The 26,536-nt window shown below is 37.5% G+C and overlaps 1 protein-coding gene across 2 annotated transcripts in view; it reads left to right on the forward strand.

Annotated features, from left to right (window-relative positions):
• Window positions 1–26,536, forward strand: part of TWF1 (twinfilin actin binding protein 1) — a 473,821-nt gene that overhangs the window by 133,976 nt on the left and 313,309 nt on the right. For both annotated transcript variants that reach the window (XM_044087409.1, XM_044087410.1), the window contains exon 3: window positions 19,598–19,776. In XM_044087409.1, coding sequence (XP_043943344.1) covers window positions 19,598–19,776 — 179 coding nt within the window. The remainder of the gene's footprint in view (window positions 1–19,597; window positions 19,777–26,536) is intronic.

Here is a 26,536-nt window from a genome sequence, read left to right on the forward strand (position 1 = left end):
GTCCAATATCCGAGGGCTCACTGGAATGGGATTACAGAGGATGGCTGAATGTCGACCTCCATGTCAGATTCATCCTCTGCACCCCCCGACTATGCCTCTGTTTGGCCGCCATCATCATCAGAGTCTGCCAATATTCTGACATCAGGTGGTAAGAGTCCTACATTTCCAATGTCTGTATCTCTTGTGAGAATAAGCATCAAACACAAAAATAGCAATATATACTACTGTAGTCAAATGTATGCTAACAAAGAAACAGTGGTGCCACTACTACAGACAGTACAGCAATACACACAACAGGCACCCACATCACAAATCTGGATAAAATTATATATTTGTCTGAATTGTTCTTCACCACTCATAAATAAAATATTTGGCTTACCATGTGCAGTTGATGCTATGCTTCTCATGGACAATGATCCTGCAGACGTTGAGCAAAAGTTAAGAACATCGTTGTCTCAATTAACAGTTGCACAGAGGGTTAAAACTTTTTGCCCTTTATATGTCCATTAACTATACTTAAAATGTGCATGACAAGTCCAAGCTAAGCCAGCTTGTAATCAGTCAGAATGCGCTGTTAACTGTAGCCCCCCCAAAACAATTTTTGTTAAGCAGTACTAACATATTGCTGTCAATATTTTGCTTTACAAAAGTATTTAATAATTGAGATACATAAGCCTACCTGGCAGATCCTCCTGGGACATTCTTGCTGTCCCTTGAGCAGCAGCACCAATGTCAAGGACATGCTGGTCTGCATTTTCCTATGAGCTGTCTGGGTCCCTGACAGTGGACAGGCTCTCTTTATTTGCTGTTGGTGGCTCTACAGCAGCCCCCCCTGGTACTCATCTCATCACTAGCCACTGCAGCTGCTCTCCTCCTTGCAGATGAGATCATGTCCGTGACCGTATGGTGCACCTGATCATATGTCCTGCTGTGACCACCTATTGCAATTATCTGGTGACAAATTTGCATTCAGCCTGACCTAGCTTCACATCCCTTGTCAAGTAGAAAAGCACCGTGTCACCTAAAAGCTTCCACATAAGACAAATAAGTATTGCATAACTAAAGTCATGTTTCCAGATAAAACATAAAAGGTAGCATTTCACGGTTACCCTTTGGAAAAACATAAAACAGTCAAGATATTGAAATTAAAAAAACACAGGAATTATGTGGTTGTAACATATTACATTCACACACAAAGCAAGGCTGGATGTAAAACAAGGAGAGTACCAACACGGCTGGATGTAAAACAAGGAGAGTACCAACACGGCTGGATGTAAAACAAGGAGAGTACCGATCGCAACATAACCTTATTTGTGCCAAAACAGAAGTGCAACTTTGCTCCCCCACCCCCCAAAAGAACAGGCAAATAACACGTTTTGTTAACAAACCATCAGTGAAATGCTAAAAGTGGTATCAAATGAACTGTTCTTGAAACATGTATACATATTTAACACGAAACATTGCAATTTAAGTTATTCCCAATCATGTAATCATGTCTATCTGTGGCCAGCAGTCCCCTAGAAGTGTGCATGATCCATCCTAGAAAGCTAAAATCTCTCTCTCATTGACAATATAGGACATTTGCCATTTAACAGAAATAACAATAGAAGAGTGTACACAGAAAAATAATTCTAACATTAACATTTGTGATGACGTTTAATAAGGCTGTGCATCTGAGAAAATGAAATGCCCTGAAAAACATGCCCATGCCATCAGTACACTTATAAGTAATGCATACAGATAAAAGTGGCATTTGCTAATGAAAATATACATATTTTTACTTATTGGTATTTCATCATATACAGTATATAACTAAAAAATGCAAGCATACCTTCTCAAGGTCAGTAGTCGTCTGTGCAGATGTATCCCAAAGTAATAGTCTCTTCTGTGTTCTCCACATAAACAAGTCTCCTCACCTTCAGGTTCATTAGCTACATGATTGCTTTTTATGGTGTAAATTCAGGGCTTTGAGCACTGTGAAGATGCAAATCCAGGTGTGAACTCATTAGAATCACTGAATCCCAAGTACTTGGCTCAGTGTATCTGATGTAAATGTAGTGCAGGCACTCCCTTAGGGTTTATATATACTACTTAGTAAACAAAACAAGAAAACTATACCACCAATACAACGAACAGTCCAACCTTTTGTTACTTAGCGCCTTGGCTATACAGCCTTCACAGAGTAAAATAACATAAAAAGCATCAAGATTATATACACCTAAGCTTTACAAAACACACCCACTGCAATTAATCAATTAAGTCAAATTAAATTATATATTTCCAGTCACATTCCTTATTTAACCCTAAGGGTTCCAAAGTATTGAACTTTAAAATATATAGTATCTCCTTTTTACATAGCTTAACATCCAAATTCACTAATTCCTCCAGGAGTATCTCAACCTTTTCCAAAACACAACCAGTAATGTAATTAGGGTTACAATTATGAAATTCAGAAAAAATGACTACCAAGGGGGCTATCAATTCTAGCATTTTTTACTCCCTTAGTGTTTGTTGCTAATGGATTGCAGTTGTGAATGATTACGGGTAGGGAGAAGGAAAACACAACAACAATGCAGACGCCCTACCGCCAGTGGGTGTGTCAGACCGCCCTACCTCCAGTGGGTGTGTCAGACAGGTTAGACTTACAAAGTGTAGAAGTAATTGTATCATCATTTTAAATGTATGCAAGCAGCACACAATTCACAATTTCTGTACATTAACATCCAACCTCCCTTTCATTTGTTGACAACTGTGTATTATTGCCATTTAATATCCTCACACATTTTAAGAACAATGATACAGAATGCCTTACAAAGTGCATGTCTTAGATTAATGGTCAGATAAGACAAGAATGAGAAACGGAGGTAATGCACAGTTATATTTTTGCAAGCACTAGTCAAAAATTGTTGTGTGATCACTCATTGCTCTTCATCAGAAATGAATGCATGTACAAATAATAATTGTCCTATGGTTTTAAGGCCTCTGAGTCATTGTTTGCAGATGATTGTAAATTGGGAGCTATAAAGATTCCTCCCAGGACATAAACATCTTACAAGAGAGTTTAACACAGACAAATGACTAGTGCCAAAACCATGGCCGAAGACACAATGCCAGCAGTGCATTATAATGCCTTTTGGGAAACTATCAACCCAAGTTAATCATTCTGTTGATAAAATACCCCTAAGAGTCGAACCAGTGTTAAGAGATCTTTGATCATACAGAGACAACAATATGGCCTTTGACCAACTTGCATCTAAGATAGTAGGAAAATAATTCTGTTACCCAGCTTATAGGTAAGGGTATGGCATCCAGGTTCAGGGAAGTTATAGTACCACTCTGCTCTGCCCTTATCAGACCTGTCATTGAATAAAATGCCCCCTTTGGCATGTATCTTACCAGACACTTGCAACAGTTGGAATGCCCACAAAGGTTTCTCACCAAAAGAATTCAGAGCATGAATACACTGTACAACACTGATTGCTTAAAGGCTCTGTCTCTGTATTCAGTATTCTGCATGTTGCTGAGAAAGAATCTTTGCCTTGCTTACAGGGCTTCTCAGACACAGCCCTAATAGATCTGTTGCACATGCGTAAAACAAACAGTACCAGAAACACTAGATCAGTGATCTGAACTTCACTTGTGACATAAACAGAATGTGCTGGAGAGACAGCTGTGTCCCAAAAGATCCCTACACTGTGGAATAGCCTCCCCATCCATGTAAAACAGAGTTCAGCCCCGACCTTATGAAAGGAAACCGTGACAACTGATGGGAAATTGTAAATTTACCCCTGTTCTTGCCTCGTATCCCTTATGGACAGAGGCTGTCAATAAGAAAAGTGTTGTTATAACTAACTCCACCCTCCACCCCCCACAAATCTTTAGTTACCTCCCTACCAACTTGACCGCCCCCCCCCCCCCCAACGTATAGATTACCATGGTACTCGAGATCCAAATGGTTTGGGATGCACAGCTACACTTGTAAGGGCCCTAGTGGTCATTAGCCTAGTAGCAACCTACGAACCTAAGATAGTTCCTAATTACATCATTGATAGTCTATACTTCTCAATGCTGAAATACTGCTGCAGTGTTTTAGTCGCTTGTTGAAGGAGAAATGCCATGTCTAAAGATTGCCATAGTTGTGCCAGTGATATCCTGAAAGCAACCTTGAAACAAAGTATCAACAACCGATCAGTAAAGTCACAAGAACAGAAGAATAATGTTCCACTGATTTCATTAAAATGCTGAATAATCCTAGTGTTTACAACAGTATCCCAGTGATGGCAAACAGGAGAATGTAGCAATAATAAAATCACTTGTACAGTGGTTTCAACAGAAAATGTTTGTGGTAACAAGAACAGACTAATACAATGTTTCGTTCACAAATCCAAACTGAAGACACTGTACCAAAGTAAGCCAAATTATGAAAGGTAATGCCTTGCACACTGTCTGTGTAAACAGTAACATAATCCATAGGCCAAAACAATGTCAAAGGTATCTAAACTTGGAACAGCAGAACATAAGAAACCCAGCAAAACAGTCATATTTGGCAGTGGCAAATGTCTCATTTACAGCCAATACAAAGCTTATACTTCTGTTTCAACTTTCACTCCGTGATCATACAGTTCCTTGTAAATGCAAATACTAGATTTTCATATTAATGGAGAACACAAACAACCTTTAAAAGTAAAGCTTAGACTGTAGAGGCATGCTATACTTGGCAGCCATCCACTGGTGTACTGCAGAGACTTACTGTATCACTAGCGTGTCTTGGCATCTGTCTTCTAACCTAGGAGTTTAACTTCATTTCAAGTTAAGAATGTTGTTCCTCACTTATTTATAGGTGAGGTCTGGAACTTGATTTACAATAGCAGGGATTTCTCATGGGGAGGCAGAAGGGAAAATATAACCAAAGAGGATATATTTTTGAAGAAATGTATAAAAATATTTGGTATGGAAGACGTGAAATCAGTAGTGGGAACTTGAACAGAACTTGCATATTATTCCCCAATATACAATAACTGAGATAGAAATTAATATGTCTCAGGAACATGTCCATTTGATTGAAAGCTTTGACACCCATCCAGTATCTGTTTCAGATCATGCACAGATAAAAGCTAAGGTAAAATGCAGGGTGATGAAGTAAAAATGTGACACTGGTGCTTTCCTGCTACCTGCTAAACAAGAGTAATTTATTGAATGGGTAGTGGAAATTATTCGATAGTTATTAGAGAAGATTTAAATTTCTTCAAAAGTGATAGCTAGTGAGTGGGCGGAAATGAAAACTGAGCTTAAAAATAAGGTAGAACTAAAAGAGAAATGGAGATGATTAGGAAGTAGGAGTCTTATTTAGAGGGACTGACATGTTAAAGTACTGCAGAACAAGGGGAATATCACAGAATAAGAAGAGGCACAACTAGAGTGCTAAAGAGAAAATTGATATAAATGAGTTTAGAAAGACTGCTATTAAGCAACTATTTTTTTCGTAACTCCATAGCACGAAAACTTTTAGCACAATGACTTAGGAAACAGAATGTAGAAATAGGCATTGCCAAACTTAATGAGCCTCTAACAGATCCTATATTAGAGATATTTTGGAACATTTATGAAAATTTGTATAAAGCAGGGGAATGGGGAGATCCAGAAAGGGCATAAATGGAAATAGTTATCTAAGACTTAATTATTTCAAGGTTAGAGGTGGATGTGGCTTGACATCTAATTATTAAGATAGGAAAAGATGAGATGAAAACTGTAATGTATAATCAGTCTGCAGGAAAGAGCAGATGGTATTTCTGTAGAAGTTAGGAAATTAGGAATGGGGAAAGTGATATTAAAGGATCTGGAAGATTTAGAGTATTTTAAAAGGAGGGCAAGCACCAACATCTTGGGAAAAAAGTTGTGGTGGCTGTATTCCCATAGATGGCAAAAACCCAGCTTCTTACGACCCATTTTAATTGTAAAGCATGATTATAAAGGTTGTCTGTTCTAGCTAGAAATTGGCAAAGGTATTGTCAAAATTGGAAGATGTACAAATGTGTTTTAAGAGCCGAGGCAAAAAATCGGCAACGTTATTGCAGCAGTGATAATCCAGAGAAAAGCAGAACAAAAGAAAATATCACTGTTGTTGTTGGCTGTTGATGCAGAGAAAGCAGTCGACAGAGTAATCTGGGATTTTGAGTATGGAAATGGAAACGCTTGCATTCCCTGATACAACCTCCTAATTAACCTTATTATTGTATGAGAGATCGGTAGCAATAATTTAAAATGTTAAGTTGTGTTTGATAAGAGGAACCAGACAGAGGTGTCCTTTTTCTCCTTTATCTGTTTTATAGTCACAGCCCTTGGCAAAGAAAATAAGGGACTCAGAAATTCAAGGATATAATTGGTATGATAATCAAGAAAAGTTGATTTATTTGCAGATATTATTTTGTACCTGATAAATCCAGAAAAAGGATATCTCAGTGTTGTGGCACATTTTGGCACAGTTTCAAGACTTTTTGGGATATAAAGTTAATGAACATAAATTGGTTCAGCAATACACATACTGCGGTGGTGGTGCTGCGGTAGCGTTGTCGCCTCACAGTAAGACATCCTGTTAGATTCTCAGCTAGAGCGTCTTCTGTGTGGAGACATGCATGAATGGGCGTACCTTCGTTGAAGGTTGTGCGGCCGGGCCGGCATCTCGGCACATAAAAATCTACTGCCAATCATTAGTGGACCGGAGTTCCGCTGTGGCGATCCCTTACCAGGAAAAGCCGAAAGACACAACAACAATACATATATTTATGGAGACATGATAAGATGAAGTCTTTAGGGGTATGGATTAAAAAGGCATTTGTTAAAGCAGCTAAGAATGGAATTTACTGGAGAAAACTGGCAAAGGAACTATAGTATTGGGAAGAAATAACCAGAGATGGAAAGGTAATATAGTAGGATGAGGCCAAGAAGGCATTTGGAATGCAGGACAGAGACTGCCTTCCTACTAGGGCTTGATATTAAGAGTATAGGCATAGAGAATGGGGTAGGGGAGTCCTAAGTGAAGGACCTGCTCTGGTACAGTTTTTAGTTGAATGTACAATAGAAGCTGTTAAAAAAAGGATAATTAGTAAGGCATGTAAAACATTGCACTGCATATAAAATCGTGCATGATAAATATAATAGTAAGTCAGAGCGGTTAGAAAAGAATGGCAATAGAGACTGGAAAAGCCGTTTACAAGGAACAATGCAAGGAGATATGTTTGGCTCCCAAGTATGAACGAAGTCCAGCAAGTTTAGCATTTCTGCTTGGAAGTGTTCTCGTATGTATTTTTATACCCCATGCAGACTTCAAAGAATTTTTTTCCTTGGGTAGGTAGCAAATGTTGGAAGTGTGATGGGGAAGAAAGAGGTAACTGAAAATGTATGTTTTTGGAGCGTAATTAGTTGACAGATTTAAAAAATTCCTTACAGACTGCACTGTTGGAAATATTGGGGAACAAATGGCTATAACTAAGGAGATTATTATTTTGAGCTGAGATACAGGATGCAAATTGCCAAGACATAGTAAGGCCTTGTGTGTAATTCTGTTGGCTGCCAAAAAAAGCAATTGCTAGAAAATGGAAATCAGTCTAAATCAATTGTACTTGAATTATTGAGTATTATCAAAGAGAGAAAATAACTGGGAGAGAGAGCTTTAGAAAACGGAAGCCACAAATTACCTAGAAATAAATGGAAATTCTGGGAGCATTGCACACACAATAATCTTCAGGAGGAGTGAAGTTTAAAACAAGGCAGGAATTGAGCAAATGATGTAATGTTGGACTGATTATAGTTATAAAGAAAGAAAAGACATGTTGCAGAATGTTATGTAAAATGAAAAGTTAATTAAATTTTTGTTTTGTATTCTGTTAATGTATGTTTGTTTGTACATGTCTTAAGTGATAACTTATTAAAGGTGTTTAAGAAATGGATTTTGTGTCACATAATTTCCCAAAAATATTAGTTCTCTTCCATTTTCTAACCTAATTGTCACTGTGTCTAAAGTATGCAGATTTCCTTTCTGTTTTGCCATTTACCAGAATGTCATTCAGGTCAGCTGCAATATTGAAATATATCTGGTGTAGAAGACGCCTTGGAATGGAATTTTGTTATATCACAACCAACTCTTTTTTGAGTGTTCGTCACATACATATCTCAGTTTGCTACAATTTGTGGGTATGCTTGGCTGATATCTTATTTTAAAAAACAGGTCACCACAAGTTAATTTAGAAAAAAAATTTACCATTTTAGGTATAGGTACTATTCTTAGCACGATAGTCTGTTCACTGTAAACTTGTTTCTATTGATCCTGATGTAACCGCCCATTTTGTAACAGGAATAGTGGGTGCAGCCCAGGCTAAAACTTCCACATTCACTTTTATGCTGCTGTTACATATGTTTTTAAAGCTGTATATCAACTACGAGCTGGAAAAAAATATGGCACTGCTTACTGTTGCTTGGATCTTTACAGCAGTTCTTTTTGTAATACTTGTCTTTCTTGTCTGGATTGCAGAATTTCAACATATTTTCATTTTTTAATATCTGTCTAATTCCAATAAATTTAGACTAAACCCAGTAGTAAGAGGAGAGGCTATGTTCCTGTGTGCAGTCTTTATGGTAGCTATTAACTTGGGCAATCTCTAATCCTTTGGTTTTTCCCGGTTAGGGGTCACCACAGCGGAAGTCCCGTCCACTAATGATTGGCAGTAGACCTTCATGGTGCCAAGGTGCCAGCCCGACGCCCAACCTTCAGCGAAGGCACGCCCATTCACGCATGTCTTTTGAATGCCACTCCACCGTGGGGAGGACATGCAGATTCCATACAGAAGGCACTCCCGCCGAGAACTGAACGGGAGAACCTCTTGCTGTGAGGCGGCAATGCTACCGCTGCACCACCACTGCTCCTTGACAATCTCTAATACATATATTATTTGTTCTCCATACATTTTTAAAGCACATTCTTCAGCTTCTGGCACTGTTATATTGTTGTGCAGCTTTTCATATTTTTCATTATTCATCACAGTGGCATTCCAGCTTCTGTCTACTTTGTAGCACGTTTTGACATTATCTATATATGAACACACTTTCTGAATGTCTTTTATTTGTCAGCTGATTGAATAACACATTATTTCATGCTGGTTTCTCTCCTACCTTTTCTCAGTTCCATGCACATAACATCCTTTTTCATAAGAAGAGTTCTGACCAGTGTCATTCCTAAAGAGGAGAGTTAGTCAGAGCTATGGCCTGTGGTAGGAGTCATCATCTTTCTAGAAGATTGGGACATTCCAAAGGGGATAAAAGATTTGGAGTATATTTTCTAGCACAGAAGTATTACTTTAAATAACTCTGAGACCCCCTCTTGCTGCTCCTTCAGGAAGACCCCATCTTCTCTGCCAGTACCAAATCCATTGAAATTGTCCAACTACCACCACACACACATGCTGTCTTCAGTATCCATCTCAATTATTTTTTTCTTCTGTTGAACTAGGAAAATCCTTCATTGGTTGTTTGAGGTAGTCTGCAGTCAGAGGGATGATGATGATGATGATGAAGCAGGAAGGAACTTCATGAAAAAGGAGAGTGAGGTTTTGGATGCAGATCCTTAAGGAGAATAACATCCATACAGAACATTGTATTCATGAAGTGGCAGAAAGTATTTTAAGAACTAAGTCAACACGAAAGTGGAGAAAGGAGATTACAGTTAGGGGTACAGAGAATAACCAAAAGGGTGCTGGAATTTACTGCAGAAAATTGCAAAGAAACCAAGATACCGGGAGCAAATAACCAGAGATGGAAAGGTAGTAGAATGGGAAGAGGCCAAGAAGACATTTGGACCGCATGCTAGAAACTGCCTTCCCTGTATGATGTATAGTGTTTGCAACTTGGAATATGTTAATATGATTTGTTTTCTTTTATATAAATGTATATTTACTTATGTCGTAACTGATGATTCAATAAAGGCGTTTAAAAAAAAAAGAGTCAGTTTTAGAGTCGGGTAAAAAAATAATTCATTCAGAAGCCAGATGGCAGCCCATTCCTGAATCATTAAGGGTCTACTAAACAAAGTCAGATATCTAAACGGGAATGTCCTAGACATGGTGCCCTTTGCTTATAAGTCCATGTTCTTTTCGTTCTAGTTCCAAAGAAGCACAGTGATACCTGGAGACCTGCTTCCATTCTAAGCAAACTTGTCAAGGCGAAAAAGTTCACAATAGCTTCCTTGGCAAATCATTCTTCCCTGTGTTGGTCAAGAGTGCCTCGTGCCTTCTTATATTTTCACTAAAACCATATTTGGGAGTGGCGACAGTGTCAGATGTTATTAATGAATAATGTTATTAGTAAATGATTTGTTTTTGTCACCTACTGGGCTAAAAATTGCTTTTATAATGTGAAATTCATATATTTATTGTTGGAAGAATAATTTATTATCTTTTAAGCTGTATGTGACATTTATTGTTCCATTATGTCCTGCCCTTGTTTTTTGTACTATATAAATTTATAACTTGGTTAGTACCCTTAATTATCAAGGTAAAATAAAGTTATTAAAAAGAAATTTCGCACAGCACCTTCAAACATACATTTTTGAATAGGACTGCAAAGTGATAAGACTGTAGATCATGTGGTGTGGGTGCAAGTGGAATCTGTAATCATGCTCAGACACCAAAACTGTGATGCCATCATATGGCTTATCTCTGAAAAGTCTTGTTCCAGATCAACACAAAACAGCTAAACTGTTAACCTTGATTACAACCCATTTGTAAGAGAGCCAAAGAATGCCATAGGCTCAAGGTATCAATGTTCATGACTTTCAAGATGGCTTCACATTGAGTAACAGCTTAATTCTAGCTCTCCCAGTGTGGAAACAGAAACTTAGCAGAGAAAGCCAGTGGGCCTGGTTTTCTGGGTAAATTTCGGTATCTTGGTAGTACGTGCACTGTCTGGATGCCAGGAAAAAAATGCAGAGGACCTGAATGATTGCCTTCTCTTTCACACCTTGTTTAACATCCTAAACTGTGATGCAAGGATCATCTGTTAATGCCTGCCTCTATCGCTTATAAGGCACACAGTAATTATTTGGTGGTAACACTGGATGGGTGGTCATGGCACATAGATTTCTTCAACCTCTTACTAGTGAGAGTTCTAACCTTACATTTTCTAGTAAGCTTTTCAGCACCTCACCAATATAATAATTGTTCATGTCTGCTCTCCCTGGTGTCTGGTTATCCCTGGATAATCAGGCATGTTCTCACTTTCTGTCAACTGGTCAGTGGATGTACATCTCCCACTGTTCTAGACCACTTGCTGGGTCTTCTTTTCCACTTACTTTTGTGTGCCATCTTGATTCCTGCTACTCATGCAGACATATTGTCTGTGTTAGTCTTCTGGGGTGTGGCCTTATCCCAGGTACAGTACATTACTAGTTGGTCCTTTATATGAGATTTGTGTTTCATGATTAAGGGTGTAGGCATACCAACAGAGTGTATGCCATAGCATATGTATTTTTTTAAATGTCTGTTGTGCAGAGAGAGAAATGGTAATGTTATGGTTTGTGGTTATATAGTTGGTTAAATGGCTTTTTTCCAGAATGCGTCACTGTCTCTCTTAGTTTGGTAAAGCCTGATATATCGTAGGTGTTTTAAGTCTTGCATGAGTATATTGTCCAGACAAATTATTTGTCAGTGTTTGGTGGGTTGCATTTATTTTAAGGGTGGGATATCACCCTGAGAAAGCCCTGGTAATGCTTGTGTTACATATAAGTGCTTCTGGGTGTCTACCGTAGATATACCCATGTATGCTTCTTCCATACTTCAGCTGCGTACTTAAGGCTCCCACACCAGCCTGAAATAAGTCGTCACAGAGCTGTGTCTGGCCATATCCCTTTTGGCTTGTAATACCCCACATGCACTGCATACCACCTCCAGCGATAGATGTTAGACTGCAGAATCTGTACCACACATACTGTGTGTGACATGGTGTCACCCTTTATGCTATCAGTGTGATTAGTTCAGGCTGCACAGCCTTTCACCCTGTGTTAATAATTTGGTCCTAAATTTTGCTAGGAGTGCTATCATCTCACAGTTACACACTGTGTAATTCATATTTTTTTGTTTGGGCAAGTCATGTGAATGTATGAGCTCTCTCTTCTGTTCTACATACATATAGACTGCTTTGATCAGCTTTGTATTCCTGGATTTACAGGCAGTATATGAAGCATCCACAGCCTATTTCCTTACTTATACAGTAACAGATGTCAGCATATTAAGCTGAAACTTAGCTTGCTGGCTGACTACATCTCTGACATTGTATCATTTAATGTATGCTTTGATTGTCAAAGATGTGATTAAATGTTATGGATTCCTTTGAGTCAGAAAATGGCAAATGTTGCGAAGTTTTGTTTAATTCACGTTGTTAACTTGCATTTTTCACTATTTGATCCCAGTTTTGTGGTGCATTTATTTATTTTTTTTAATTATATCAGAAAAATGTAGTAGTAATGGCATTATTTAATTCAGGTGAATGATGACTGCTGTATCAAAGTCTGAAGAAACGTTCTCTGAAACGTGAAAGGGCTTACTATTTTTACTTGGTGTTTATCTACATTAAATATTCTGCAACGAGCCGTGGTGTTGCCTCTTTTGTTATATTTTGGATTTATACTGTTGGTTCTAAAGAGGCACTTTGTCCAGGACTGCTTTGGATTTGATTTTTATATCAGAAATATGTTAGCTGTTCTTTTTTCAGATGTTGCAAAAACGTCTCTTTTATTCAACCTTAAATCCTATTTAGTATCTACTGTGCAATATGACCTTGCAAGCAAAACTTTGATTTAAGAAAAATACAGTGAAAATATAGGACATAGAGGATTATGATCAGATTGCCTGCCCATAACATGCTTATTGTAGGTTCATAGGTTTATAGGTGTGTACTAGGCTAATGGTCCTTGAGCCTTTACAACCCTAGCCCATAGCATTACTCTGGCATCGTGCCACCTGACCTTAGTTCCCAGTGCCTCTGTTGAGTAAAGCCACTGGAGTGATACCTGGGGTGAATTTTCTATTTCCCATCCACTCATCAAGATTTCTCTTGAAGAGGGCCAGTGAGGTGCTCTGCTTGACATGTATGGGAAGTCTATTCCATAGCATGGGCAGTCTCTGGGTTATGAACCTGTCCCTCCAGCATGTTCTGTTGATTGTGGTAATGAGTTTGAGGTCTCTGGAGCATGTGGTGGTGCGGACAGATTGGGATTTCTTTAGATGTAGCATTTCTGACAGAGCTAGATCAGACATGGCTTTGTAAGCCAAGCAGAGATTGCCTCTAAGTAGGCGATATGAGATAGAGAATAGTTGGAGTTTTTTGAGTCTGTCCATATAAGACAGGTGTTTAAAGCCTAGGATCCTCTTTGTGAGGTACTTTTGCGACCTCTCCCGTTGTTGCAGGTGTCTAGTGAGGTACATGCCAAATGGGGCATTGTACTCGATGATTGGCCTAATGAGGGAAGAGTAGAGAGAGACAATGACCTCTTTTCTCCTGGATGCAAAACCCTTAGTAATGAGATGTGCCACATAAAAGGACTTTCTGGCCACAGTGGCAATGTGGTGATCAAAAGAGAGGTCGCTGTCAACCTGTGTTCCCAGATCTCTTATAACGCCTTCTGTGTTCAGTGGACTGCCATCAGTGTGGTAATTCATGGGAACCAGGATTATGTGTTTGAGATATGGATGCCAGGAAATTCACCTCATGAGCGGAGCTCAAGAGGAGAGTCTTGGCATCCATGTTGAGAATACACAACAAAGAGTTATGATCAGAGACACAGTCATAATTCTTTGTAGTGCATGGAGCTTTATCTGCTCCATGTACTATTAATTGCAGAAAAAAGTAAAATTAAAAAGCACCAAGTGTTTTGCCGGAAGACAGTGCAACAGTCTTTTACGTTTCCACTCACCATGGCAAACTTCAGAAACATCCAAATTTTTGCCTTATCTGTTTGGTCTGGTTTTTGTATTTGATTTTTCAGACATCACTGAGGATTGAAATCCCTAAATAATGACATACATTTGAGTTTTAGACTTTGTATCCTTCAGAAAATGCAGGCTAACACAGTCTTTGTTATTCCAGCTGCTTTCTAAGTTTATAACAGGACGTCAGGAACACGTTACTATTATGGACAGCAAGCAGAAGGAAATCTGTTTTTTATTCTGCTGCTGTCATTTGCTAGTCAGTACTGGCAGATTTGGCTGCCTACTGCAAGACCCGACCATAACAAGTGAAGCAGGGGGTGCTTACTGATTTCTTAAGATCAGTTCTTGTGCTATATTAGTGCTTAACTAATGTGTCTTTTTTGAATATCAGAGTGGAATCAACACACTTCATGCACTACAAAAATGTTTAAGGATATCCAAAGATAAGAGCATACCATTTTATTCAGTAAACAGTATCAGAACCCAGCATTGAGTTTGACCCCCAGGCTTGAAGCAAACAAACATTTCTTCAGGCTGCATTTTGAGTGCTGTGATTACTTACCAAGGCAAAGCCAGTTTTCTTTTTGCTCTGACACCAGATTATATATTCACAAGGGAGCCTTATGAAACAATGTTAAGTTGTTCCCCTTATTAAAAGTGACATGGACGTTGGGTACACATATGCTGGAAGGCCATCCCTTATGACATAATGTTAAGTTGTCCCCTGTATTAACAGTGACATGGAAGTTAGGTACACAGATGTTGGAAGGCCATCCCTTATGACATAATGTTAAGTTGTCCCCCTTATTAAAAGTGACATGGACGTTAGGTACACAGATGCTGGAAGGCCATCCCTTATGACATAATGTTAAGTTGTCCAATGTATTAACAGTGACATGGAAGTTAGGTACACATATACTGGAAGGCCATCTAGTGGGGGATAAAAATGAATGGGCCCAGTCCTTTCTTGGACAGGAGTGAAGGAGAAGATGCAGGTGCTACAGTGACTCTTGGTGGACACTTGGGGAGTGGAAGTATGTAATCCTCATAATTGCAGTTTGGACAGACAGTGAAAGCATTTTGGAAGTTAATAGAAATATGTTTGCATTTTATATTACACACACTTCAACTAACTGCACATACCTGGACAGCAGGGAGACTATTGATTGTACATACTAGTAAGTGCATTACCATCCACAGTTTGGCAGCCAGTGAATCCAGATGATTCTCTGCCCTTCTCACATACTGATGTTCAGCTATATGAGAAGCAGTGTTAAGAGCTCAGCAGTAATGGCTTCAAAACCTTTCCAAAAAAAGTCATATAAAGTCAGCCACAACAAATGATCGTCTTTAATGTTGTTACTCAGACGTATTTAAATCTGTGACATTGATTGTAACAGAGATGCAGATCCCCCCCCCCCCTCAGTGGGTGGATACAAAGACAAAGCTCTGCAGAAAAAAGGCATTGAAAATTCAGTTTTATCAATTGGTTATGACCAAATGGTCTTTGATGAAAAGATTGTCACTGTTTTTAACCTTTATCTGTGCAGCAGTTGTTTTATCATTGTTAGATGAGTGCACTGAAACTTCTTAAGATACCAGATGCATGTTTTCTTTTCTATTATCAAGAAACAAAATTCAGATGGTGAAAACAAAACTCCAGAACCAAAAATCCAATAAGAGAAGCGGAGAAACGGTAGATGTATTTCCTTCTGGCCAAAGTTTATTCAAAAACACGTTGCACTCAATAAAAAATAACACTCGTACAAGTTCTATTTTGAACAATATATAAGCATAAACGCTATTAACCACTTGCGTTTTCGTCTGCTGAACTCAGACTTCATCAGATGAACCTTTACTTAAATTCCATTCCTTTTATAGTCTAGCTACTGACTTTAATTAATGAATACAGTTTCAATTAATTGACAATTTTCTAATTCCTTTACATCCTTTCCTTATTAGGTATACTTCCCTGTCTCTTAAATAATACTTCGTTTAAAAGAACTTTCTTCTTAAAAAAACAAGATTAAAACAATTAAAAACTTTCTGCGAATTGATATAGGTTATTTTCTTTTATATTTTTAGAAAATTAAAAATTAAAAATATATAAATTAATTTATTATACCATAGTATCCTACTGCCATCTAGTGGAAATTCATGTTTATTGTCATGTAGACCCTGGATTAAAAAAACCTTTAAAAAAATCTCTAGAAAAAGATTTTCTTTTTATGTTAGTATTACCCCTTTTTTATTTTTTATATATATAAAAACACACTTTTAAAAGTCCCTTCAATAAATATAGTGAATGTATGAAAATTGATCTGGCTGAATTTTTATATACTTACTACCAAATTCTGTTTATAGCTTAGCTGCCCTTAATTTCAGAATTGGTAATATACTTGTATACTCATTCAAGCCCGGTGGGTTATATGCTTCCAAGGTTACCTGCCACCAAAGCTCCCTATATTCTACTTTCTCCTCCCAGGGGCCCCCTCTTATATCTCTTTGGGTATGTTCTAATACTGTAAATTTGTAAGTTGCTCCTGTACATTCTTTACTATGTTTAAATAAGGGGTTTGTGTCCTTACTATTCTTAATATCATTAAGGTGCTCGTATATCCTTCTTTTAAGTTTTCTTTCTGTTTTCCCTATATAGAAGGAGTTGAGTCACACAGGTGGCCATATAAACTAGCCCCATAGACTCACAATTGTAATAATTCTTATTATTGGTAATCAGTCTATCCCTGCTTGTAATATATAACCTATTGGTATTTGAAATGTAAGGGCATTGGGCACATCTACCACACTTGTAGGTACCTGTCTTTTTTACCTCTTGTGGAGCCATGATGTTCCTACTTTCTAAAATGTTTCTTATACTTTGGGCATTTTTGTACACTATTTTTGCTGAAATCTCTTCTACTTTTTCTATATCAGTTATGCTTGTAAATCTACCCCATTCTTTAAAAAATATTTTTCTGATGTTGTTATTCGTTGCATTATACTCTAGGGTTAGGGCTAGTTGGAAATTCTCTTGATTTTCACCTTTATCTTTAGTTTGTCCTTTATCTTGGTCGGTGATTTTTACAATTGGGATGTACTTATTTTCCCTACCCCTTTCTATTTCTTGCCTTATTTCCTGAATAAGTTTTAATGGATATCCTCTATCTTTAAACATTTTTTCTAATAAATCACATTCTTTAAGGAAATCTTTCTGAGAACTTGTCATTCGACTTCCCCTCACAAATTGTCCCTTTATAATATTCCTTTTGCAGTGTTGGGGATGTCCACTAGCTAAATTTATAGGCAATAAAGTTAAAAAATTATGGTTAGAAAAAGAACAAATTTTAAAAGATTCATTGGATTTATTTAAAGTCATTTCTAAAGTAAAAAGTTTGGACAACATTCTGTTTGTCACTATAGATGTAATTGATCTATTTTCATCTATCCCATATATTGAAGGTACAGAAATGTTTGAGGAAATATTGTACGAAAGTGAAATTTTAACTAATAATGAAAAACAGGTGAATGTATGGTTAATGGAAATGGTGTTAAAGAATAATTTTCTAGATTTTAATGGAGAATTTTTTAGACAGAAGCAAGGAGTGGCCATGGGTGCTGCATGCGCCCCAACCTACGCAAATTTAGTACTTGCCAAATGGGAAGAGAAATATATATTAAATTCCCAATTTAATTCCCTTTGGGTACTTTATCGTAGATTTCTGGATGATATAGTCCTATTTTGGACAGGTGGGCATGAAAAGCTTAATGAATTTATGATTTACCTTAACAAAACTACTAAATTTTTGAAATTTACACACACAGTATCAAAAAATGTATTACAATATTTAGATTTGGAAATTTATAAACAGGGAGAAGGTTTAGAAACAAAAGTATATAGAAAACCTACATACTGTAACATGTTTCTACATTACGATAGTGCACATCCCCAGCACTGCAAAAGGAATATTATAAATGGACAATTTGTGAGGGGAAGTCGAATGACAAGTTCTCAGAAAGATTTCCTTAAAGAATGTGATTTATTAGAAAAAATGTTTAAAGATAGAGGATATCCATTAAAACTTATTCAGGAAATAAGGCAAGAAATAGAAAGGGGTAGGGAAAATAAGTACATCCCAATTGTAAAAATCACCGACCAAGATAAAGGACAAACTAAAGATAAAGGTGAAAATCAAGAGAATTTCCAACTAGCCCTAACCCTAGAGTATAATGCAACGAATAATAACATCAGAAAAATATTTTTTAAAGAATGGGGTAGATTTACAAGCATAACTGATATAGAAAAAGTAGAAGAGATTTCAGCAAAAATTGTGTACAAAAACGCCCAAAGTATAAGAAACATTTTAGAAAGTAGGAACATCATGGCTCCAGAAGAGGTAAAAAAGACAGGTACCTACAACTGTGGTAGATGTGCCCAATGCCCTTACATTTCAAATACCAATAGGTTATATATTACAAGCAGGGATAGACTGATTACCAATAATAAGAATTATTACAATTGTGAGTCTATGGGGCTAGTTTATATGGCCACCTGTGTGACCTGCGACTCCTTCTATATAGGGAAAACAGAAAGAAAACTTAAAAGAAGGATATATGAGCACCTTAATGATATTAAGAATAGCAAGGACACAAACCCCTTATTTAAACATAGTAAAGAATGTACAGGAGCAACTTACAAATTTACAGTATTAGAACATACCCAAAGAGATATAAGAGGGGGCCCCTGGGAGGAGAAAGTAGAATATAGGGAGCTTTGGTGGCAGGTAACCTTGGAAGCATATAACCCACCGGGCTTGAATGAGTATACAAGTATATTACCAATTCTGAAATTAAGGGCAGCTAAGCTATAAACAGAATTTGGTAGTAAGTATATAAAAATTCAGCCAGATCAATTTTCATACATTCACTATATTTATTGAAGGGACTTTTAAAAGTGTGTTTTTATATATATAAAAAATAAAAAGGGGTAATACTAACATAAAAAGAAAATCTTTTTCTAGAGATTTTTTTTAAAGTTTTTTTAATCCAGGGTCTACATGACAATAAACATGAATTTCCATTAGATGGCAGTAGGATACTATGGTATAATAAATTAATTTATATATTTTTAATTTTTAATTTTCTAAAAATATAAAAGAAAATAACCTATATCAATTCACAGACAGTTTTTAATTGTTTTAATCTTGTTTTTTTAAGAAGAAAGTTCTTTTAAACAAAGTATTATTTAAGAGATAGGGAAGTATACCTAATAAGGAAAGGATGTAAAGGAATTAGAAAATTGTCAATTAATTGAAACTGTATTCATTAATTAAAGTCAGTAGCTAGACTATAAAAGGAATGGAATTTAAGTAAAGGTTCATCTGATGAAGTCCGAGTTCAGCAGATGAAAACGCAAGTTGTTAATAGCGTTTATGCTTATATATTGTTCAAAATAGAACTTGTACAACGAGTGTTATTTTTTATTGAGTGCAACGTGTTTCTGAATAAACTTTGGCCAGAAGGAAATACATCTACCGTTTCTCCGCTTCTCTTATTGGATTTTTCTTTTGTATTATATTGCAGTTCAGTTTTAAAATGAACACTAAATTATATGGTTGTTATTACAGAGCAGCTTATACTGGGTGCCGCAAAAGAGCCTTCAAAATCATGGGATAAGGAATATGATTACCATGTTCTTTCACACTTGGAAGACAAGCAGCCTTGCTATATTTTATACAGACTAGATTCCCAAAATGCTCAGGGTTATGAATGGATCTTCATTGCCTGGTCACCAGATCACTCCCCAGTAAGTATTTTTTTTTATATTTTTTATTGAAAACAGTATTCTAAGCATATGATATCCTTTATTTGGTTTTATTAATGCTCTTGTTGTAATTCACGATTTACTTTAAAATGTTTGCCTTTTGAAAGCTGGTATGATGTACTATTCTTTGTGTAATACACACAAAGGCAGACTCTTCCAAAAAGTGCTTCATAGAGTTACAAATGTTGTGTGCTACATACTTTAATTCGGGCAGTCCATAAATACGCATTTCTGCTATATAATATGTAAATTAAACAGTAATACATCACTCGGTGTCTTGTTTCTGAAGTAATGATCAGTACTTGGCTTATTGTTGCCTACATTTATACCCTGCAACAAAAGTGGATGCCGTTATATAAATCCAGCCAGCACTGAGCCACAACTTCAGATTTTGTTGTTTCTTCTCAGCAGACTTTAATTCTTCAGAACATTAACTTGTATGAAGTAGAAATCAATTATTGTTCTGTACTCTTTTGGAAGATATGAATGCCTTTTAATTTTAACTTAAATGTTTTCCTTTTATTGGCTACCTGTCAGGATCTCATTTGGGTAAAATTGTGAAGAAGAAATACCTTTGTCCTCTGAGGAAGTTGTTGGATTATTTATTCTGTTATTCTGCATTGCTAGACAGTTTATTATAATGTAACTGCAGAGAGGGCAGTATCATAGCAACTAGTTACATGGCCATACACAGGTTATTCTAAAGTTAAAAAGGGCAGTTTTGACTTTGTGCAGACGTTTTTAGGTAGGAGTGATTTTTTTTTCTGTTTGTCATGTTGTAAAAAAGAGTAAGAAAACTTAAGAAGAGTCAGACATTTTAGATTTTCATAGGCAAAGCAGTGCAGAGGCTTACAGCTTTAACCTTTGTGGTCCAGCCACGTTTTGAAGGTAGAAATTGATCAGAATTTTAGTCCTGTGCCTAACATTCCAAATGCCTCAACATTTAATTTTCACAGGAAGGGGCTTAATAAATTTGTAAAAAAAAAAATTTTTTTTACTATGACATTTGCAGACTTTATTTTAAAATGACTGCTGTTTCAGTATTGTAGACCCTATTTGGCTAAGAAAAATGATTCCTTGCTCTGTCTAAAAGGGCTTTTTCTTGAATTTAATTGAAGTTGATGGGGGTGGGACTAATTCGAGAGTTCTTCATCTGGGAATGTTTATTTTTTTGGTTAACCTTACTGTTTAATGTCAGACTAGTTTGCTTAGACTAATTGCGAAGTTCCTGAACACAGACAGAATATTACCATACGTTTGAGGTTGCTCCTCCTTCCTCTTTATCACATTTTATTCCTTCCCACCATTTGTCCAAATGTTCCTATAGCAACAATACTTGTATCTAAAACGTTTTTATTCCCCATCAGCATCTCCAACCATAATTAGGAAATGAGCATGGTTACACACCCCTACAAAGACCGTGCTTAACATAAAAATGTATTTTATTATTGCAAGCTTGTTGTTTTAGTGACATTTACTTTCCTTGATAAAAGAACAAAAATATGAAGGTAAAATATGTGATTTTGACAAATATTTCTTGTTACTGATTTTGATAGACATCTTGAAGCAAAAGTGCTTCTGTTTTGTACTGAGAAATTCTTGCAGTAACCGTACTTAATAGGTCAGTCATATAGGTCAAGATCCTGGAGGACAAGGATATGTAACACATGATGAGAGGAGTTGACATCTACCTCTGACCAACAAGCCCCTGTAAATGAGTTTCCATTCTGAAACACTACTTCTGTAGAGGGGGTGGCTGGTGTACCCCACTTTAGAGATTTCCATTCCTTAAAGCAAAGAAGAGTGAGAGGGAGAATAGCATCATTACCAGAGAAATGGTTCAAGGTTTCTGCAGTGTGTGGCTCGGGGACATCCTTAGCATCATTACCAGAGAAATGGTTCAAGGTTTCTGCAGTGTGTGGCTCAGGGACATCCTTAGCATCATTACCAGAGAAATGGTTCAAGGTTTCTGCAGTGTGTGGCTCAGGGAGATCCTTAGCATTATTACCAGAGAAATGGTTCAAGGTTTCTGCAGTGTGTGGCTCAGGGAGATCCTTAGCATCATTACCAGAGAAATGGTTCAAGGTTTCTGCAGTGTGTGGCTCAGGGAGATCCTTAGCATTATTACCAGAGAAATGGTTCAAGGTTTCTGCAGTGTGGCTCAGGGACATCCTTAGCATCATTACCAGAGAAATGGTTCAAGGTTTCTGCAGTGTGTGGCTCAGGGAGATCCTTAGCATTATTACCAGAGAAATGGTTCAAGGTTTCTGCAGTGTGTGGCTCAGGGAGATCCTCAGCATTATTACCAGAGAAATGGTTCAAGGTTTCTGCAGTGTGTGGCTCAGGGAGATCCTTAGCATCATTACCAGAGAAATGGTTCAAGGTTTCTGCAGTGTGTGGCTCAGGGAGATCCTTAGCATCATTACCAGAGAAATGGTTCAAGGTTTCTGCAGTGTGTGGCTCCGGGAGATCCTTAGCATTATTACCAGAGAAATGGTTCAAGGTTTCTGCAGTGTGTGGCTCAGGGAGATCCTTAGCATCATTACCAGAGAAATGGTTCAAGGTTTCTGCACTGTGTGGCTCAGGGCGATCCTTAGGAGAGCTTATCAGTGGCCTGTCCCATATACTTTCAAGTGGTCATTTACCCAAGGCAAAAGTTATTTGCATAAAGTTGTTACACATACGAGCAGTGTAAAGGTTCCATTCACCTTACAGAAGCAGGAATTATTCTTTCTTGCTTCGCAAAGAGGGGGGACTGGAGACCAGTTTGGGGCTACTACTTGTTAAACGAGCATCTTAAAGTTCAAGATGATGATCCTACATAAGCTCTTCTTCCTTCCTTCCTCAATGGACATGGATGGCGACTTTTGCTCTAGAAGATGCTTTTGGCATGTGTACCCATTTACTAGCCTAACAAGAGTTCTTACATTTTAATTAGATCAAGCACATACACAGTTACCTGCATGGTCTAGATATTGTTCTTAAAGTATTTCCAAATGTCTTACTCCTGCCTGAACAGCACGGAGAATCTCATTTGGGACCATGCTATTATTTCAAATCCCTGGTTGTCAAATGTGCTTAATGTGACTTTCAGACATCAAGCACCATTTTATCAGAGAGCTTCATTATCAACGCTTTAAAAGAGATTTATATCAAAATAAACTGTGATGTCTGAGAATAGTCCAAAATCAGAAGGCCGAGGATGATTCTGATAATACCAGGCAACACTGGTTCCCTGTTTTCCTAAGCATGACCAAGGATGAACCACGGTTCCTCCAATCAGTGGAGGATCTCCTAACACAGAATGAGGGAACCACCGTACACCCCAGCCTAACAACACTCGGACTGCCAGGACTGGAAGATTTGATTCCTTTCCCTTTCAGTCAGCAGTTTAGCAGTATCCAGAGACTGTCTGTTCTTGAAAGACCAGCATAGGGTCCACTTTCATGCTCATTGAAATGACAGTTACATGACCAACAAGAAAATGCTAATAATTACCTTTAGTTGTGAGAGGGATTTGCTGTGACATACTGCAGATGTGACTGTAGGTCATGGACTAATCCGTTTTTAAGGTGAGACAGTTTTATAGCAGTGCTGATTTTATGCAGGCAGGATATGCAGAATTGCCTTTTGCAGATATGAAATCACAATAAATCGCAAGATGATACCTGTTACTTTCACAAGCTGATTTAAAGAAATGTGTGTATTATAAGCTGCTTTAAAAATATAAAACTGACAAGTATGTGAAAGGTGTGAAGGAGCAACAGTCTTTCACGTCTTTGGTAGTTCCATAGTTGAAATGTCATGTGTGTAACAGTTACTCGACTGAAATATGTAGGAGCTGCCATTTTGGTTTCCCATTTTCCTGCAACATTCACCAATGTGGGATGCAGGTATTTTATGTAAGGGATTCCAGGCATACAGCTTCCTTTACGGCTGGTGTGTGTCACTTTGACTTGGTGTAAAATACCTTGTTTCTTTTTCTTTCTTCAGTGACTGCTGTTTAGTTTAAAATCAAGAGATATTTGCTACATATCTCAAAAAGTATGTTCTTTCAGATAGTGCACTTTCGTGAGCTTGAACTACAGGCATACAAGCATCCACAAAATGAAATGCAGGCTTATCACTTTGTCAGTTTTCATGATCTTTGGCCCAGATTTTTAGTAAGTCTGTATGAGGACAGCACCACAAGTTGCCTGTTACCACTAAACAAATAACATGAGAATGATGTCATTATCACTGTATGCAAAGAAATTGGAGGCTGTAAAATAATTACTTAACATGGCAAGAGACAGATGGCAGCATTCAGGACATGAAGTGGAGAAGTTAATTTGTGGTAAGAATCAGAATGCTAAATATTTTAAAGTTTATAAGTAAACATTAAACAAGGACAATTAGGTGCATAATCAGTGTCTCCTTATAAAGTATGTTGTTTTCAATGTGCAGTTAGGAAGTGAAGTGTGTTTTTTATCTTCTTTGTATACAAAATCAACATTTCTTATAGGTTCAGTTTTTTTTTCCGTTATTTTCACCTGCTTTGTTTTACATATCATATCTGATCATGTGATTTCATTGTTCAGTCATTGTCTTTAGATGAGTAGTCTTGAGTAACAGGTGTGTGTGTGTGTGTGTGTGTGTGTGTGTGTGTCTGTGTGTGTGTCTGTGTGTGTGTCTGTGTGTGTGTCTGTGTGTGTGTCTGTGTGTGTGTCTGTGTGTCTGTGTGTGTGTCTGTCTGTGTATGTAAGTTCATTATTCACTTTCTTGAGGACTTTGCCTAATTGAGGTACCAAATATACCGCGGGCATGGAGAATTGATTTATTATGCCTGAAAATAAAATCTAATACTGGAAATTTTGTTTTGCTAAATTTTGCAACTTTCTTTTTGTGGAGCTACATGTCTGCTAAATTATTGTTTGGGTCACCAAAGTAATACTGGGATGGAAGATATGCATATGTGTTCTGTCTAGATTTTAACCGACTTTTCTGATGCAGTTCACAGAAGATTAATTTACAAGTAGACAATCACAGAATCTATCAAGGGTCATCTCTTAACTGGAAAGACAGCTGAAATGGAGTAATAAGAAATGGAATTCACATTAACTGGAACTCTTCTAACTTTAATGTATCACAGAAATCAGTTTGGGGTGCAGTGCTCTACAGTGTGTATGTCCGTGATGTTGGACAAGAGTTGGAGGGAGTCTTGTGTCTTCTTGCATATAACCCAAAGACTTGTAGCAACATTGGTGCAGTAGGTAGTTCAGATACAAATGTAAGGACGATGTAACACTGTTAGAGGACTCGATCACCGATCACAAGTGTGATGCTTTAGTTACAGTGCAGAGAAGTGCAGCTGGATACACGTGTAACTAAAAATATATATTCTTGGAGAGGGAGTTACCAGTGGCAGCTAAAATAGAAAAAGACCAGTTGTGTGGTTCATATTTGATGATCTGAAAGTAACCAGTTGTGAAAATGATTGTCCCTAGAATCTGTAGAAAAAAAGGATCTGAAGAAGACAAAGAGGTTTTAATTTCTCTAGAGACAGCTGTATTACTAATGAAACTGCATCTAGAATACTGTGTTCAGTTCTTGAAAAATTACTTTTTTGCAGTTGTTGACAGAATGGAAGCCATATAGAAAAGCTCAACAAAAGTGGTACAGGGTCTGCAGCAGAAAGTGTGATCTCATGGTGGAACTGTAATATCCCCAAGTGTTGTAATAAAAGGACAAGACGTTTGATGAAAAGTAAGAAGAGTAATTCTCAGAATGTTAGAGCCCTTGTCACTGAAATAAACAAACCACTTAGGAGCTTAAGAAAATCCACCAAAGCCAAGTTTGAGGCTAAATTAGCTACTCAAGCCAAAGACAATCACAAGGCATGATTTAGTTGTGGTTATAATCTTCAAAATACAACACAGCAATGTGCTGAGCTGATTGTGAGCAGTGTTCCTTACACTGAGGCTGAAGTTATACCGAACCCAGTGGCCAAAATGTTTATCTCTAACTTTATCCTCATTCTGTCCCTCAAGATGTACCTGAAACTGTCTTGTCTCCAGCTATCATACAAGACAAGTCCTAAAAGGTGCTATCAAAAGATAAAAATACTGCATCGATGGGTCCTGACAGTGTCTCTTGATGTACCTTAAATAGCAGGAAGCATGAGTTAGCTGCATCCCTAACAACACTGTTCATTCTCAACCTCCATACAGGTTTTGTACCAAGCAAATAGAGAACAGCTATGTTCATTCCCTGCAAAAGTGAGGACCTTCCACATACCCAAACAATTACAGACCTATAATCTGACCAGCCTATGCAAATCCATGGAAAGACCAGTCATGGAACTAATTAATCAGAACGTAGGGAACCTTGAAACAGTGGGACCTTCTTTATTTTGGGTTTGTAAAGAGTAGGTCATACATACTCAACCTGGTGAATTTTTGTTGAAAAGGTTACCAAAGCAATGGATAAAAGCAGAATGGTGCACACCACGTACCTTGACCTCACCAAAGCTTTTGACACTTTCCACATACACAAGTAGGAAAGCTAAATAAACCGGGAATGAACCCTTGTATCCCCTGCTGGATTGCCAACTGTCTCGTAGGTATGACGCAGGAAGTCAAAATAGGGGAAGTTACCTCCACAAAGTGACCAGTCACCAGTGGAGGCCTTCATTGGTCTGTGCTGGAACCAATCCTGTTTGGTATCTACTGCTTTTCTTAAGTAAAAGCCAATACCAAAGGTC

Source organism: Protopterus annectens, chromosome 11.part0 (genome assembly GCF_019279795.1).
Source record: "Protopterus annectens isolate FY-2018-M chromosome 11.part0, PAN1.0, whole genome shotgun sequence".
Lineage (NCBI taxonomy): Eukaryota > Metazoa > Chordata > Ceratodontiformes > Protopteridae > Protopterus > Protopterus annectens.